This window comes from Procambarus clarkii, chromosome 50, assembly GCF_040958095.1.
Source record: "Procambarus clarkii isolate CNS0578487 chromosome 50, FALCON_Pclarkii_2.0, whole genome shotgun sequence".
Lineage (NCBI taxonomy): Eukaryota > Metazoa > Arthropoda > Malacostraca > Decapoda > Cambaridae > Procambarus > Procambarus clarkii.
The window spans coordinates 14,887,271-14,906,273 of NC_091199.1; the positions used below are offsets into that span (position 1 = coordinate 14,887,271).

The 19,003-nt window shown below is 49.6% G+C and overlaps 1 protein-coding gene across 4 annotated transcripts in view; it reads left to right on the plus strand.

Moving 5' to 3' along the window:
- LOC123772658 (uncharacterized) overlaps positions 1-18,713 on the plus strand; it is a 697,131-nt gene extending 678,418 nt beyond the window's left edge. Inside the window, exons 6-7 of one of the 4 annotated variants that reach the window (XR_006774694.2) lie at positions 17,676-18,259; positions 18,557-18,713. Coding sequence is in view for 2 of the 4 variants with exons in the window: in XM_069303582.1 (XP_069159683.1) it covers positions 17,676-17,761 (86 nt within the window). In the remaining 2 variants the exon portion in view is untranslated. Of the gene's footprint in view, positions 1-17,675 lie in introns of all 4 variants that reach the window. The other 3 variants (XR_011222564.1, XM_069303582.1, XM_069303583.1) reach the window with 3 other exon arrangements.
- Positions 18,714-19,003: the final 290 nt, after the last annotated feature.

Consider the following 19,003-nt stretch of genomic DNA (forward strand, 5'->3'; position numbering starts at 1 on the left):
AGATGTCACCAGCGGGGTCCCACAGGGCTCTGTACTTGGACCCATCCTGTTTCAAATATATGTGAACGATCTTCCAGAGGGTATAGACTCATTCCTCTCGATGTTTGCTGATGATGCAAAAATTACGAGAAGAATCTAGACAGACAAAGATAGACAGAGACTACAGGACGACCTGGACAAACTGGAGGAATGGTCTAGAAAATGGCTACTAAAGTTTAACTCACGAAAGTGTAAAGTAATGAAATTACTTTATGGTTGAAATTACTTAACTACAGAATGGACACAAGGTACATTCTGGGAGGTGTTATCCTGCGAGAGTCAAATAGAGAGAAAGATTTGGGGGTTGATATCACACCGAACCTGTTTCCAGAGGCCCACATCAAAAGGATGTCATCAGCGGCATATGCTAGATTGGCCAACATAAGAACTGCCTTTAGAAACTTGTATAAGGAATCATTCATGACCTTGTATACCACTTATGTCAGACCAAACCTGGAATATGCAGCTCCAGCCTGGAGTCCATACCTAGTTAAGCACAAGACAAAGTTAGAGAAGATTCAGAGGTATGCCACCAGACTGGTCCCAGAACTTATTTTTTTTATTAACACATTAGATACATCTACAGTTATGCAGCTACGCTAAACTATATGAAAGGAACTGAAAGGTATGAGTTACGAGGAAAGGCTACGGAAGCTAAACCTCACAACCTTGGAAGACAGAAGAGTACAGGCAGACATGATCACCACCTGCAAAATTCTCAGCGGAATTGACAAGGTGGACAAAGACAAACTATTTAACACGGGTGGTACGCAAACAAGGGGACACAGGGGGAAACTGAGTACCCAAATGAGCCACAGAAACATTAGAAAGAACTTTTTCAAAGACACATCGAACACTTTATGTAGGACATACGTAAATCTGTGTATCTATGTATTTACGTATGTAGGTTAGCTTAGCATTTTAAAAGCACTACAATCACCTTCTGCGGTTGATTGTTCAATAAATCCCTGAACTATATGTTTAACACATCTCTCATCCTGTCCATGGAGGACAAAAGAAAATGTATATATGCTGGTTAGCATTGTAAATGTCTGGCCACGTCTGTGGTAGAAAAAAAAGTGTCAGTAGTTAGTAAATGGAATGCATTAGGCAGTGATGTGATGAAGTCAGACTCCATACACAGTTTCAAATGTAGATATGATAGAGCCCAGTAGGCTCAGGAACCTGTACACCAGTTGATTGACGGTTGAGAAATGGGGCCAAAGAGTCAGAGCTCAACCCCTGCAAGCACAACTATGTGAGTACTGTTCTGCCCTGAGGGGGTTGGGGATTTTGGGACTTAAACCAACAAGAGAGAGCTCTGGTTATCTGGTTATTGCACCAGACCGTTATTTGTGTACAGGCGGACAACCTCCCCAACCACTCCCTAACGGAACAAACAACCGACCTCGGCAGCCACACTCCCGCTACCGTCGGTCAACCAGCAATGGACACTGGAGTACTTGTAATTTACTTAGATCACCCTGTACGCCTCTTGATTTTGGAGAGGTATTCAGCATCACATATTTAGGGGTGCGGCTCCAGCACTAGCTTCGTTGTCTTGTGTACACACCCTACTTGAGCCGCTGTGACTCCCCACTCTTTCCTTGTTTGGAATGATCTGCTAAATCCCCCCTTCTGTGAATTGGTATTATCTGCCACCCTGTCCGCAGCTGTGATCCTCTGTGTGTGTGTGTGTGTGTGTGTGTGTGTGTGTGTGTGTGTGTGTGTGTGTGTGTGTGTGTGTGTGTGTGTGTGTGTGTGTGTGTGTCTTTCTCTCTCTCTCTCTCTCTCCTCTCTCGCTCTCGCTCTCGCTCGCTCTCACTCGCTCTCTCGCTCTCACTCGCTCTCTCGCTCTCACTCGCTCGCTCGCTTTCTGGGAAACTTCACCAGGACAAGAGCAAAAGCCAGCTAACATATACATTTAATATACAAAAACGTACATAATACATGACATACAATATAGAACATTATCATACAACACTGTAAACTGCTACAACACGGTAGCATTCCAATATCATATCCTGGCTTCAACTGTCCATATCAAGTGGCTGCCCAACTCTTGGCTTACCACTTAATACTCCCTCACTAAATGGGCCTGAAATCCTGTCACAACCTCATTGTATCCTCAGCCCTAAAAGTATATGAAACTCAGCTCGAGGCTGAAACACCAGAAACATCTACACGAGTATCCCCCAACAAAAGAAGAAATCAATCTCTCAGCTTCCACTGTGTCTTACATGCCAATAAGTGTTCAAGTACGCCCCTTATTCCTGTGCGTCCACCATGAACCTCTGTTCTGCTCCTAGAGGCTCACCGCCAATACATATCCTTAGGTGCTCCAAAATATCAGGAAAGGCACTTCTGCAGTTCTCCCGATCTGCTGCACAATGAAGTCCAAATCCAACATCAGTGATGCTTCACCACAGATTCCCATAGACACAGGTGTAGCTCTTCTACACTGCTTATACTCAACTCCTCACTATGGAGTTCTGCTCTACCACAGAGTTCAGCATACACCTTTTCTCCAGCCTCAAAGTTCCTCCATCAACTTCTTCTCTAACCTCGAAGTTTCTCCACGAACTCCTTCCCAAACCTGCAATTCCATTACCATGCCAATAAAAATGTTTTCCTAACAAAACATAATTAAATGTATTCACAGAAAATAAACTCCTCCATCTACGGCTCTGCCGATGTGGGTCCTCCCCTATCCTGGGCGGGTCCACCTGGGAACATGTCTCACGCTGGGGGGCTTTCCCCCTCAGTCATCCACTGGCCTTCGGTGAGGGCGGACACATCACCGCTCCCTCTAGCATGTCCTCCCAACTTCAACTACTTTAGCTCACTGTCTTAATAAAATATCTGTTCTAAATATACATATGTTCACCATGTTCACTGGGCACATGATCAAACACTAGTGGCTAAATTAATAACTGATTAAACAGGCTTACAGCCGAAATCTCTGATGTGAAGACGCTCATTCACTGGAGTTCAAACACGGCGCTCACATAGGCCGCCCACAAAAATGCTTCAGGACTGCCTCACAGAACTTCCTCCAGTCCATGACTTGAGTTCACAACGTCGCCTGGCAGGCTCCACAACAGACACGCCTGCTTACTTCCTTCCTCTTGAAGGCACAACAATTAGAGTTTCACCAAGGCGCGCAGGGAACTATATTCTTCCTTATTCCGGGAGAATCAACGAAGTACAACCACCTCTGACGACAGTTGCGACTCAAGTGAGGTCAGAACCTTCACTTGACTCACTTCAAGTCCCCAAAATATCGACATCTCACTTCATATGTCACTTATGACCAGCGCCCATCCTCTACTAGTATCCAGACGTTCACTCAAGTATTTAATATATACATCTTTCCTCTGACCTCTGAATCAGGTCTGGAAGGCAGAATAACTCTCACTGGGGTAGACTCGTTCCACTCAGGCTACACGGGGTCATAACACTACACACACACAACCATTCCCACACCCACACAACCACACCCACACAACCACAACCCCAAAACTACAACCCCCACCCCCACCACACTCCCATACTCCCCACAACCACACGCCTTGGTATGATAATTTATGTTAACTGGTTGTGTTCTGTCGAGTTTCAGAAATAAGAGAAACATTGGAGATAATTTTCGGTGTATCCTGGTAATGTATGTGTCAAAGATACATGGTGAGGGGGGGGGGGTGTTCGGGGTTGTGGACAGGGAGGTGCAGTGTTCGGGGTTGTGGACAGGGAGGTGCAGTGTTCGGGGTTGTGGACAGGGACGCAGGCCGGTGGAGGTATTGATTGCACCGGTTGGCATTTTGTGTGGCTGGCCGGCTGGTCCCAGACACGGTCGCCACCAGAATTATTCACTGGTGGGAGGTAGATGACCTGGCTGTGGTGGTGTGGTACCTCCTGGTGGTGTGGTACCTCCTGGTGGTGGTGGTACTTCCTGGTGGTGGTGTGGTACCTCCTGGTGGTGTGGTACCTCCTGGTGGTGGTGGTACTTCCTGGTGGTGGTGTGGTACTTCCTGGTGGTGGTGTGGTACCTCCTGGTGGTGGTGTGGTACCTCCTGGTGGTGGTGTGGTACCTCCTGGTGGTGGTGTGGTACCTCCTGGTGGTGGTGTGGTACCTCCTAGTGGTGGTGTGGGACCTCCTGGTGGTGGTGTGGTACCTCCTGATGGTGGTGTGGTACCTCCTGGTGGTGGTGTGGTACCTCCTGGTGGTGGTGTGGTACCTCCTGGTGGTGGTGTGGTACCTCCTGGTGGTGGTGTGGTACCTCCTGGTGGTGGTGTGGTACCTCCTGGTGGTGGTGTGGTACCTCCTGGTGGTGGTGTGGTACCTCCTGGTGGTGGTGTGGTACCTCCTGGTGGTGGTGGTGTGGTACCTCCTGGTGGTGGTGTGGTACCTCCTGGTGGTGGTGTGGTACCTCCTGGTGGTGGTGTGGTACCTCCTGGTGGTGGTGTGGTACCTCCTGGTGGTGGTGGTGGTACTTCCTGGTGGTGGTGTGGTACCTCCTGGTGGTGGTGTGGTACCTCCTGGTGGTGGTGTGGTACCTCCTGGTGGTGGTGTGGTACCTCCTGGTGGTGGTGTGGTACCTCCTGGTGGTGGTGTGGTACCTCCTGGTGGTGGTGTGGTACCTCCTGGTGGTGGTGTGGTACCTCCTGGTGGTGGTGTGGTACCTCCTGGTGGTGGTGTGGTACCTCCTGGTGGTGGTGTGGTACCTCCTGGTGGTGGTGTGGTACCTCCTGGTGGTGGTGTGGTACCTCCTGGTGGTGGTGTGGTACCTCTTGGTGGTGGTGGTACTTGCTGGTGGTGGTGTGGTACCTCCTGGTGGTGGTGTGGTACCTCCTGGTGGTGGTGTGGTTCCTCCTGGTGGTGGTGTGGTACCTCCTGGTGGTGGTGGTGTGGTACCTCCTGGTGGTGGTGGTGGTGTGGTACCTCCTGGTGGTGGTGTGGTACCTCCTGGTGGTGGTGTGGTACCTCCTGGTGGTGGTGTGGTACCTCCTGGTGGTGGTGGTGGTGTGGTACCTCCTGGTGGTGGTGTGGTACCTCCTGGTGGTGGTGTGGTACCTCCTGGTGGTGGTGTGGTACCTCCTGGTGGTGGTGGTGGTGTGGTACCTCCTGGTGGTGGTGGTGGTGTGGTACCTCCTGGTGGTGGTGTGGTACCTCCTGGTGGTGGTGTGGTACCTCCTGGTGGTGGTGTGGTACCTCCTGGTGGTGGTGTGGTACCTCCTGGTGGTGGTGGTGGTGTGGTACCTCCTGGTGGTGGTGGTGGTGTGGTACCTCCTGGTGGTGGTGTGGTACCTCCTGGTGGTGGTGGTGGTGTGGTACCTCCTGGTGGTGGTGTGGTACCTCCTGGTGGTGGTGTGGTACCTCCTGGTGGTGGTGGTGGGTGTGGTACCTCCTGGTGGTGGTGGTGGTGTGGTACCTCCTGGTGGTGGTGTGGTACCTCCTGGTGGTGGTGTGGTACCTCCTGGTGGTGGTGGTGGTGTGGTACCTCCTGGTGGTGGTGTGGTACCTCCTGGTGGTGGTGTGGTACCTCCTGGTGGTGGTGGTGGGTGTGGTACCTCCTGGTGGTGGTGGTGGTGTGGTACCTCCTGGTGGTGGTGTGGTACCTCCTGGTGGTGGTGGTGGTGTGGTACCTCCTGGTGGTGGTGGTGGTGTGGTACCTCCTGGTGGTGGTGTGGTACCTCCTGGTGGTGGTGGTGGTGTGGTACCTCCTGGTGGTGGTGGTGGTGTGGTACCTCCTGGTGGTGGTGTGGTACCTCCTGGTGGTGGTGGTGGTGTGGTACCTCCTGGTGGTGGTGGTGGTGGTGTGGTACCTCCTGGTGGTGGTGGTGGTGTGGTACCTCCTGGCGGTGGTGGTGGTGTGGTACCTCCTGGCGGTGGTGGTGGTGTGGTACCTCCTGGCGGTGGTGGTGGTGTGGTACCTCCTGGTGGTGGTGTGGTACCTCCTGGCGGTGGTGGTGGTGTGGTACCTCCTGGTGGTGGTGTGGTACCTCCTGGTGGTGGTGTGGTACCTCCTGGTGGTGGTGGTGGTGTGGTACCTCCTGGTGGTGGTGGTGTGGTACCTCCTGGTGGTGGTGGTGTGGTACCTCCTGGTGGTGGTGGTGTGGTACCTCCTGGTGGTGGTGTGGTACCTCCTGGTGGTGGTGTGGTACCTCCTGGTGGTGGTGTGGTACCTCCTGGTGGTGGTGTGGTACCTCCTGGTGGTGGTGTGGTACCTCCTGGTGGTGGTGTGGTACCTCCTGGTGGTGGTGTGGTACCTCCTGGTGGTGGTGTGGTACCTCCTGGTGGTGGTGTGGTACCTCCTGGTGGTGGTGTGGTACCTCCTGGTGGTGGTGTGGTACCTCCTGGTGGTGGTGTGGTACCTCCTGGTGGTGGTGTGGTACCTCCTGGTGGTGGTGGTGGTACTTCCTGGTGGTGGTGGTGGTACTTCCTGGTGGTGGTGTGGTACCTCCTGGTGGTGGTGTGGTACTTCCTGGTGGTGGTGTGGTACCTCCTGGTGGTGGTGTGGTACCTCCTGGTGGTGGTGTGGTACCTCCTGGTGGTGGTGTGGTACCTCCTGGTGGTGGTGGTGGTACTTCCTGGTGGTGGTGTGGTACCTCCTGGTGGTGGTGGTGGTACTTCCTGGTGGTGGTGTGGTACCTCCTGGTGGTGGTACCTCCTGGTGGTGGTGGTGTGGTCCTCCTGGTGGTGGTGGTGGTGTGGTACCTCCTGGTGGTGGTGTGGTACCTCCTGGTGGTGGTGGTGGTGGTACTTCCTGGCGGTGGTGTGGTACCTCCTGGTGGTGGTGTGGTACCTCCTGGTGGTGGTGTGGTACCTCCTGGTGGTGGTGTGGTACCTCCTGGTGGTGGTGGTGGTGGTACTTCCTGGCGGTGGTGGTGGTGTGGTACCTCCTGGTGGTGGTGTGGTACCTCCTGGTGGTGGTGGTGGTGGTGGTACCTCCTGGTGGTGGTGTGGTACCTCCTGGTGGTGGTGGTGGTGGTGGTACCTCCTGGTGGTGGTGGTGGTACCTCCTGGTGGTGGTGTGGTACCTCCTGGTGGTGGTGGTGGTGTGGTACCTCCTGGTGGTGGTGTGGTACCTCCTGGTGGTGGTGGTGGTGGTGGTACCTCCTGGTGGTGGTGGTGGTACTTCCTGGCGGTGGTGTGGTACCTCCTGGCGGTGGTGTGGTACCTCCTGGCGGTGGTGTGGTACCTCCTGGTGGTGGTGGTGGTGGTACCTATCACTACAGGAGAGGGGGGGGAGGGAGTGAGGACATCATACCACACCCAACATTCCCTGGTTCTAACTACAATGTTGTAAGTTAACTATCGCCTCGTTCGATATCTCTGGTGGAGTCTGGTCGTAAAGTTGTGGACGGAGGTGGCTTCAACAACCTTTTCTTTCTGTACGATGCATTTGTAACTGTGATCGTGTCGGCTGGAGCCTATTCCAGCCTGGCCTCTCTTACCGGAGGCATGATATCCTGAGCTTCTGTTATCATAGGCATGATATCCTAAGCTGCTGTTACTGTAGGCATGATATCCTAAGCTGCTGTTATCATAGGCATGATATCCTAAGCTTCTGTTATCATAGGCATGATATCTTAAGCTTCTGTTATCATAGGCATGATATCCTAAGCTGCTGTTATCCTAGGCATGCTATCCTAAGCTTCTGTTACTGGGGGGCATGCTATCCTAAGCTTCTGTTACTGGGAGGCATGCTATCCTAAGCTGCTGTTACTGGAGGCATGGTATCCTAAGCTGCTGTTACTGGAGGCATGATATCCTAAGCTTCTGTTACTGGGGGGCATGCTATCCTAAGCTTCTGTTACTGGGGGGCATGCTATCCTAAGCTTCTGTTACTGGGGGGCATGCTATCCTAAGCTGCTGTTACTGGAGGCATGCTATCCTAAGCTGCTGTTACTGGAGGCATGCTATCCTAAGCTGCTGTTACTGGAGGCATGGTATCCTAAGCTGCTGTTACTGGAGACATGATATCCTAAGCTGCTGTTACTGGAGGCATGCTATCCTAAGCTGCTGTTACTGAAGGCATGCTATCCTAAGCTGCTGTTACTGAAGGCATGCTATCCTAAGCTGCTGTTACTGGAGGCATGATATCCTAAGCTGCTGTTACTGGAGGCATGCTATCCTAAGCTGCTGTTACTGGAGGCATGCTATCCTAAGCTGCTGTTACTGAAGGCATGCTATCCTAAGCTGCTGTTACTGGAGGCATGCTATCCTAAGCTTCTGTTACCATTGGCCTGCTATCCTAAGCTTCTATTATCATAGGCCTGCTATCCTAAGCTTCTATTATCATAGGCATGCTATCCTAAGCTTCTGTTATCATAGGCATACTATCCTAAGCATCTGTTACCATAGGCATGCTATCCTAAGCTTCTGTTACCATAGGCATGATATCCTAAGCTTCTGTTACCATAGGCATGCTATCCTAAGCTTCTGTTACCTCAGGCATGCTATCCTAAGCTTCTGTTACTGGAGGCATGATATCCTAAGCTGCTGTTACTGTAGGCATGATATCCTAAGCTGCTGTTACTGTAGGCATGATATCCTAAGCTGCTGTTACTGTAGGCATGATATCCTAAGCTGCTGTTACTGTAGGCATGCTATCCTAAGCTGCTGTTGTCAGGAAGACAACCATGGTCCCCAGATCAGGCTCGGGGAGAGGTAAATCTCTCGAAATCGACTACAGTTAAACTGGAGTCCAGTTGTTCAGCCGAGTACTGCCAGTCTCCTTTACCAGAAATCGCCGCTCCAATGGAAGCTTTCCAAATGTTTGGCAGCTCTCCTCTCTCCTGGGAGAGCGAGTGACGTAGGTGTCACTCTGCCAATAATCCAGGGGCCAGATTCACGAAAGCAGTTACGCAAGTATTTACGAACGTGTACATCTTTCTTCAATCTTTGACGGCTTTGGTTACATTTATAAAACAGTTAACAAGTATGAAAACTTGCCAATCAACTGTTGTTATTGTTATAAACAGCCTCCTGGTGCTTCGGAGCTCATTAACTGTTTAATAATTAGAAACAAAGCCGCCAAAGATTGAGAAAAGATGTACAGGTTCGTAAGTGCTTTCGTGAATCTGGTCCCTGGTATCTTTTAACATGTCTGTGTCTCCCAGGTGTCTCTTCCTTGTCTCCTCTTCCTCCTCAGTCTCTTAGTTAAAGGTGTCTCCTCTCCCCTCCCTCACACCTCCCTCATTATCATAATAATGCCCACTTATCTCCCTCATACCTCACGCCCTCCTCACCAATCCGGATGCGATCTCCAGAGAGAGAGAGGGAGAGAAAGAGAGAAAGAGAGAGAGAGAGAGAGAGAGAGAGAGAGAGAGAGAGAGAGAGAGAGAGAGAGAGAGAGAGAGGGGGGGGGGGGGAGGGCCGTGGGGAGGGAGGGGGTGTCTAGATGGCACCTTCAAATATGATACCCCCCCCCCTCCCCCCTCCCCCCAACAGCCAACCAATAACTCTGGGAGAGTCTCTACTTGAGTTTTGATTGGCCGCGCGAAACGAATGGCTTGTTCCGTTTAGCCCATCACCGTGCAGTGTTGCAGCGAGCTCTCACTACAAGGGTGTCAGAGGTGCCTAACTGGTACCCAACCGAGACTTTAAACCCTGCCTGGAGTACCACTAAGTAACGGGGTATTTTAGGTCTCCTAACTCCTTCGTCATACAAACTTAGAACCACAATAACTTCGGTGATCGAACCGGGGGAGTACATGTTCCAGAGGACATCAAACCATGTCCACTTAACTGTAGTTTCCCCCAGTAAGCTCAGATTACAGGTACATAACTTCAGTAGTTCAAGTAATGAACGATAATTCAAGTAGAATGAGCTGCACAATAGATAAAATGCAACATTTTAACTCATATTTTCGTTAGTTTTAGGCTAGGTTTCGTCCTGATAGGTTGGGGTAGATTTTAAGTTTATTAAAAAAAATAGCTATTACGTAGAGGGGTCTATAGATACTTTTCACAGGTCTTAAGACCCTATTCTGCTTATCTACCTCTTAAGAGGCCTGTATGAGGCCCCTATCCTTTCCGCCAAAAATAGCGCGCGAAAATGGGCTGTGACGCCCTCTATAAACACAAGACCGGGCGCCATCTTTCCTAGCTGACCGCCTGACTCCAGGGGCCAGATTCACGAAAGCACTTACGCAAGCACTTACGAACGTGTACATCTTTTCTCAATCTTTGGCACTTTTGTTTCCAATTATTAAACAGTTAATGAGCTCCGAAGCACCAGGAGGCTGTTTATAACAATAACAACAGTTGAATGAGAAGTTTTCATGTTTGTAAACCGTTTTATAAATGTAACCAAAGGCGTCAAAGATTGAAGAAAGATGTACACGTTCGTAAGTGCTTGCGTAAGTGCTATCGTGAATCTGGCCCCCCTGACCTTCCCTTAACTCCAGCTATTGTGCCCCCCCCCCTGTTCAATTACCTCGTTCTCCCCTTTACTGACTTCTCTCCACCCAGCCATCACCAGCTGGTGATATCTCGTTATGTACGTGATGGCCCTGTTATCCAACAGTTTGAATTATATCCTCTGGTCCACTAGCCTGTTATCATACCGGGTTAGTTTCGTGCATCTCACCTGTCATCATATTATTGCAAACATGTCACTCTTGCAACGGCTACGTCAGCGTCAGTTTTATTTTTAGATAGAAATGTTTTAAACAAAACTGGTAACCCTTAGTATTTTTTTGTGAGGGGGGGGGGAGGATTAAATGAAAATGGAGAGGTTCACGCTAGGAAAAAGTTTTGGAAATGTGGAATATAGAGGGAGGGAGGGAACTATCAGGGGGAAAGCACGAAGCCATTATGACTATATAGCACTTGAAAGAGAATCAGGATAACAATTTGGGATGGAATGGTGCCCAACCACCTGTGGACGGTCGGGGATTGAACGCCGACCTGCAGGTATGGAATATAGAGTGGTATATGATAGTAGCGTTATGATTTAGGTCTAAGTACTCTAGGATAATGCTGAGGTTTTTCTTGTAGTTGCTACAATAATCTGCCTCTATAGAGCCTATGTACATAGGCTCTATAGCAGGGTTGGGCCTACGTAGCACAGGGGTAGGAACCTGCTACTGTACATAGGGAGTTATTGAGCGTTAAGAAGGCAGGACGGATGGTAGTGGGGAAATAGGTGGGGGTGGGGGGCGGTGATAGCTGTAGACACCTGCTTAAACATCTGCTTAAACACCTGTGAGACACCTGTGATCATCGCACCTCACCATCACCTCATCCAGGCTGCCTCATGTCCCAGGCTTTTGTAACATGAATGTTTGGTTGAATGTTGAATGTGTGTTTACACTACTGAGTGCAAACACACGCATGGCGGGGTCCAGGAGCTAATGCTCGATCTTTTTTTTGGGGGGGGAGTAAAGAGGAAGGAGAGGCATAGGTGAAGGGAAGTATAGAAGTGGGAAATACAGTGAGAGGTATGAAAGCAGGCGGGCTGTCCGCCTTGCTGACACCATGTGTGGGTGTTGGCAGCTAAGCTAAGCTTAGCTGCCAACACATGTGTTTCACCATATATGGATGTCTATAGATGAATACTGTGTAGCATTCATATATACACACTCCGATGCTTCCACACATGTTGTTTTGTTCAAGGCTCTTTATTTTATTATTATTATTATTAATTTATACACACACACACACACACACACACACACACACACACACACACACACACACACACTCACACACACACACACACACACACACACACACACACACACACACACAAACATTACTCACTCTGGCAACACAGATGATAAACACAAACATTGATACAGACAAAAGATAACATCTTAAACATACTCACTTCCACCTGCTTCGACAAGTATATATATACACTAAGAGGTATACCCTGCCCCTGCGTGTATATATACACAGAAATGTATACTCCCTCCTTTTCATACAAGTATATGAAGATACCATCTTCATCAAGAGTGAATAAGCCTCCTTTTCAACTCCTTTTGACCATGTCGTAGCTCAGTCGATTAAGGCAGCGTCTGGGATGCTCTCAGACGCAGGTTCGAATCCTCGTCACGGCCCTTGTGGATTTGTTCAAGAGTGAATAAAGTTTGGCATACATTAGGGGCGATGCCTGTATGTTCTCTCGTGTATATGTTGAATAATAGTCTATTTAACCCAGTACAGAAGAACATGACGTTAAATACAGTTTGAATAATTATAGAACTAGCCGTATTAAATACATCTATACGATTAGACGGGACCTTCCGTGAGCTAATTAGACGGGATCTCTAATGAGCTAATCAGTAAGATTAGCGGGAAATTGACAGACAACTGTCTCCATGGTGTTCACTCGACGTCAAGATCACAGGCCCCCCTCCCCATCCTCCTCCTGGCTGGCTGGCAGGCAGGCTGGCAGGCAGGCAGGCAGGCAGGCAGGCAGGCAGGCAGGCAGGCAGGCAGGCAGGCTGGCTGGCTGGCTGGCAGGCAGGCTGGCTGGCAGGCAGGCTGGCTGGCTGGCAGGCAGGCTGGCTGGCAGGCAGGCAGGCTGGCTGGCTGGCAGGCTGGCAGGCTGGCAGGCTGGCTGGCAGGCTGGCTGGCTGGCAGGCAGGCAGGCAGGCAGGCAGGCAGGCTGGCAGGCTGGCAGGCAGGCAGGCAGGCAGGCTGGCAGGCTGGCAGGCAGGCAGGCAGGCAGGCAGGCAGGCTGGCAGGCTGGCTGGCTAAGTTACTGCCCCTCCTGGTGGTGGTGGTGGTTGATGTCTGACGTAACCGTGAACAGTAATCTCGTACAAGTCTCCAACGTACGTCAGCAAGGCGTTGTAAGAGGCAGTAAGGGGGGGGGGGGGGGTGAAGTAATGTCCACTTACAAAGAACGTCGCTTTTCGAGCGTAGGCGTTACATACGGCCAAAACTCGTCGTACTAGAAAATGGAACCGGCTCGGGAAAGTGATTTACTGTCCCGTTTTCTGTTGTGGGTCCTCTGGTAGGTTAGGATAAGGGGCACTTTAAATTAATTCGACGGCCAGATGGGAGAGGATGTGGCCAGCAGGTGTGGACTGCAGGTGCAAGGAACCATCACCACATCAACAATTTGACTTAAGGCATTGTACTTTGGTTCTTGTCGATACAAGGCGTGTTCCTTAACCAGGAGCCAGATTCACGAAGCAGTTACGCAAGCACTTACGAACCTGTACATCTTTTCTCAATCTTTGGCGGCTTTGTTTACAATTATTAAACAGTTAATGAGCTCCGAAGCACCAGGAGGCTGTTTATAACAATAACAACAGTTCATTGGGCAAGTTTTCATGCTTGTAAACTGTTTAATAAATGTAACCAAAGCCGTCAAAGATTGAGGAAAGATGTACACGTTCGTAAGTACTTGCGTAACTGCTTCGTGAATCTGGCTCCTGGAACCTCTTGGAAAGACGGGTAGTAAGTAGATAGAGGGGGACAAGAGAGTGTCATTGTTATCTCTCTTGGTAGAGATAATGAACATTATACATTCTGAGCACAGTGGCGGGTTTTGGTAATCCGCAAGTGATGGTGACCTTCAAGAATACACCCATGGATATACCCATTGGTTTGGATCAGTATATCATTGTAATACCGCCCTCTTGTAACACCACCCTAAAATGTACCACTATAATGGAACACAAAAAAAATGGTTACTAATGTAAACACTACTTATCCTGAGTAACACTTCCTCATCGGTTGCACTTGATAACACTGTTATGAGCCGACATATGATGGTTACACCGGAACCAAAGGTACACTGCCAATAAGGAAATGCTAACACAAGGATTAAATACGCTGCCACCATCTGCCTTTGACCATTGAAACTATATCAAGCAACGAGGCAAGAAACATTGCTTGACTTGGAGAGTACTTTCTATGACTGTCATTAATTTTGAAAACGGTTGTCAGCCACTATATCCAAAAGGCTAAGAGGATTCAACAATTGACACAGACGGGAAATTTAACGAGTTTATTGAGACCAAAATTATGTCAATCACTACTTATACATGCTACACTAACACTGGCAAAAAGTTAAGAAATTTGGACATGGAACAAAAACTCAGAGATCACACACATTACCTTAAGCTATCTCTCTCCCGGGCTGAGATGTTCTTCACAGCCCCGCTCTCGATCCCGGTGTACCGCCCTCTGCCCCTCCTATGTTCCTACAGGCCCTCTATATACAACCCCCACAGGGGGGAGGGGGAGATCTGCTGTTGCTACCCACCAAAAGTGTACAAACACTCAAGAAATATTTCAATAAGCTTGTTTGACATTCACCATACACTCTTCAAGAGAGGAGTTATTAATTACGTGTGTGGCTGACCTCTGACCTGGCCAAAAGGGGGAGATCCAGGGATGTTTACACATAAGAATCTGGAGTCTAATTTCCTTGCATGAAATATTACATACTTGAAACTCTGCTGACTAAGACTAACCCAGGAATTTTTAATCAATATACAAGATAAACCGGAGGTCATCTGGGCTGACCTCTTGGAGAAGGCTTCCCTGGGTGTGAACTCTAAGGGGGGGGAGGTCCTGGGTGTTACATCATCCGTATAGCTCATGATGCGGATGATATACCAGGATATACCGCTGGGCCTCCTAGTTGCTGAGTTTAGCAGTGCATTGATCAACACATTGAACAGGACAGGACTGAGGACGCCGCCCTGTGGAGCGCCATGTTCAAAATCTCTCGTTACACTCCTATGCCCTCGGGACAGTACAAATGACTTCCTGTTGGATAGATAGCCTCCTATCCATTGTAGTAGCCATCCCCCTAGCTATCGTTTTGGCAAGTCCACTCAGACTGACTTGTTGGTTAGCAATGGGCTAGATCTTATGTCATCTAACCAACATGTCAGTCAGGATGAGCTTGCCAAAGTGATGGCTAGGGGACGGCTTCTACGCTGGATAGGAGTGTCTATCCAACAGGAAGTCAGCTATAGTGTAACAAGAGGGATTCGAACTCCGGAACGACACAGGGAGATGTCCTCAGTTCTACGCATCCCACATATATGTGTGTATGATTGGTTGGATATGTATGTACGCGTGGTTGGTTATGTGTGTACACGTGGTTGGGTATGTGTGTGTACACGTGGTTGGGTATGTGTGTACGTGTGGTTGGGCATGTGTGTACGTGTGGTTGGGCATGTGTGTACGCGTGGTTGGGCATGTGTGTACGCGTGGTTGGGTATGTATGTGTGGTTGGGTATGTGTGTACGCGTGGTTGGGTATGTGTGTACGTGTGGTTGGGTGTGTGTGTACGCGTGGTTGGGTATGTGTGTACGCGTGGTTGGGTATGTGTGTACGCGTGGTTGGGTATGTGTGTACGCGTGGTTGGGTATGTGTGTACGCGTGGTTGGGTATGTGTGTACGCGTGGTTGGGTATGTGTGTACGCGTGGTTGGGTATGTGTGTACGCGTGGTTGGGTGTGTGTGTACGTGTGGTTGGGTGTGTGTACACATGGTCGGGTATGTGTGTACGCGTGGTTGGGTATGTGTGTACGTGTGGTTGGGTATGTGTGTACACGTGGTTGGGTATGTATGTACGCGTGGTTGGGTATGTGTGTACGCGTGGTTGGGTGTGTGTGTACGCATGGTTGGGTATGTGTGTACGCGTGGTTGGGTATGTGTGTACGCGTGGTTGGGTATGTGTGTACGCGTGGTTGGAAAGATGATACAGCGCGTACTTGGGCTAGGTGGCGCGTGTGCGCGCGCTCATGCGTGCCCTAGTTAACAGGGACGTGGTTGCTGGTGAAACTATTTATACCTGCGAGAGGCCAGGGTGTTGGTGGGGTGTAGGTGGGGTGTAGTGGGCCACCTAACACTGCCTTCCTTCCGAGGATCAACGTCCCCGCGGCCCGGTCTCTGACTTCACCTCCTGGTTGCTGGACTGGTTAACCAGGCTGTTGGACGCGGCTGCTCGCAGCCTGATGTATGAGTCACAGCCTGGTTGATCAGGTATCCTTTGGAGGCGTATGTCAATTTCTTTCTTGAACACTGTGAGGGGTCGGCCAGTTATGTCCCTTATGTGTAGTGGAAGCGTGTTGAACAGTCTCGGGCCTCTGATGTTGATAGTTCTCTCTTGAACACTGTGAGGGGTCGGCCAGTTATGCCCCTTATGTGTAGTGGAAGCGTGTTGAACAGTCTCGGGCCTCTGATGTTGATAGTTCTCTCTTGAACACTGTGAGGGGTCGGCCAGTTATGTCCCTTATGTGTAGTGGAAGCGTGTTGAACAGTCTCGGGCCTCTGATGTTGATAGTTCTCTCTTGAACACTGTGAGGGGTCGGCCAGTTATGCCCCTTATGTGTAGTGGAAGCGTGTTGAACAGTCTCGGGCCTCTGATGTTGATAGTTCTCTCTTGAACACTGTGAGGGGTCGGCCAGTTATGCCCCTTATGTGTAGTGGAAGCGTGTTGAACAGTCTCGGGCCTCTGATGTTGATAGTTCTCTCTTGAACACTGTGAGGGGTCGGCCAGTTATGCCCCTTATGTGTAGTGGAAGCGTGTTGAACAGTCTCGGGCCTCTGATGTTGATAGTTCTCTCTTGAACACTGTGAGGGGTCGGCCAGTTATGTCCCTTATGTGTAGTGGAAGCGTGTTGAACAGTCTCGGGCCTCTGATGTTGATAGTTCTCTCTTGAACACTGTGAGGGGTCGGCCAGTTATGTCCCTTATGTGTAGTGGAAGCGTGTTGAACAGTCTCGGGCCTCTGATGTTGATAGTTCTCTCTTGAACACTGTGAGGGGTCGGCCAGTTATGTCCCTTATGTGTAGTGGAAGCGTGTTGAACAGTCTCGGGCCTCTGATGTTGATAGTTCTCTCTTGAACACTGTGAGGGGTCGGCCAGTTATGTCCCTTATGTGTAGTGGAAGCGTGTTGAACAGTCTCGGGCCTCTGATGTTGATAGTTCTCTCTTGAACACTGTGAGGGGTCGGCCAGTTATGTCCCTTATGTGTAGTGGAAGCGTGTTGAACAGTCTTGGGCCACTGATGTTGATAGTTCTCTCTTGAACACTGTGAGGGGTCGGCCAGTTATGTCCCTTATGTGTAGTGGAAGCGTGTTGAACAGTCTCCGGCCTCTGATGTTGATAGTTCTCTCTTGAACACTGTGAGGGGTCGGCCAGTTATGTCCCTTATGTGTAGTGGAAGCGTGTTGAACAGTCTCGGGCCTCTGATGTTGATAGTTCTCTCTTGAACACTGTGAGGGGTCGGCCAGTTATGTCCCTTATGTGTAGTGGAAGCGTGTTGAACAGTCTCGGGCCTCTGATGTTGATAGTTCTCTCTGAGTATCTGTTGCACCTCTGCTCTTCAACGGGGATATTCTGCACATCCTGCCATGCCTTCTGGTCTCATGTGATGTTATTTCTGTGTGCAGGTTTGGGACCAGCCCCTCTACTATTTTCCACGTGTAAACTATTATGTACCTCTCCCGCCTGCGCTCAAGAGACCAGCCACTACACCCACCAGGCTAGGTGTGTGTAGTGGGAAATTGCATTAATATAATTTATTTATGTATTATTATTCCCAGATATTCTACCTAAATTGATATTCCTTGGATGCTCACATTTCCAGCTTACTAATATACATTGTATAGTGTTTTTCTGGTATTAATAATGTGTTTTCTCGCTTTCAGAAGGCAGCGAAGGCTCCAAGTTCCGGTTTAACTTCTTCCGAGGCTTCTGGCGACGGAAGCAGTACTCTTTCGACAACAAGGTGTAGGGACGGCCCCCCTCCTCCTCCTGACGGGGTCCCAACCCACGCACCCACCTCCAGCAGGCAGAGTGCCAAACCCCTACTAACCACTATCAAACCTCCTAAGTGGAAGATCTGGCTTCCACTCTCCCGTTCCAAACCTCCGCTTCCTAGCCCCGTCCCTCCTCCACTGGCTCCAAAACCACACCTGTTGTTTAACAAGCCTCACCTGTCCACCTCTGTCACGAAATAGAGGCCGATAGATCCGGGATCTGTTACGAGGATAGTCTCGGGATGAACTGGCTAGCAAAACGCCCACGTTGTTGGAAAAGATAAATTACAAGCACCACTGGAAGAATCAGCAGTATATAGATATAGCAGTAGATAGATATAGATATTACTTGACCATAACAGGAATAATGTTGATCTGGCAATATTTTTGAACAAAGGGATAGGTAATGTTCAGTGAAGGTGAACACAGGGATAGGTAATGTTCAGTGAAGGTGAACATGAACACAGGGATAGGTAATGTTATCTTCTTGAGGTTAACTTGAGATGATTTCGGGGCTTTAGTGTCCCCGCGGCCCGGTCCTCGACCAGGCCTCCACCCCCAGGAAGCAGCCTGTGACAGCTGACTAACACCCAGGTACCTATTTTACTGCTAGGTAACAGGGGCATAGGGTGAAAGAAACTTTGTCCATTGTTCCTCGCCGGCGCCCGGGATCGAACCCAGGACCACAGGATCACACGTCCAGCGTGCTGTCCGCTCGGCCGACCGGCTCCCTCTTCAGTGATGTTCAGTGAAGGTGAACACAGGGATAGGTAATGTTCAGTGAAGGTGAACATGAACACAAACTCAACCGGAAGTATTAATCCCTGACAAAAACAACAACAACATTTCTACAAGTAATTATGACTCAGGATAATGTCGAAAACTTCTGTTTTTATTTTCTTCGTTTTTTTATTTTCAATTGAAATTGCAACCTCTCCAAAATATATTCACTAGGCTTTATTGCAAAGGCTTTATTGCAAAGGCTTTATTGCAAAGACTTTATTGCAAAGACTTTATTGCAAAGACTTTATTGCAAAGGCTTTATTGCAAAGGCTTTATTGCAAAGACTTTATTGCAAAGGCTTTATTGCAAAGGCTTTATTGCAAAGGCTTTATTGCAAAGGCTTTATTGCAAAGACTTTATTGCAAAGACTTTATTGCAAAGACTTTATTGCAAAGGCTTTATTGCAAAGGCTTTATTGCAAAGGCTTTATTGCA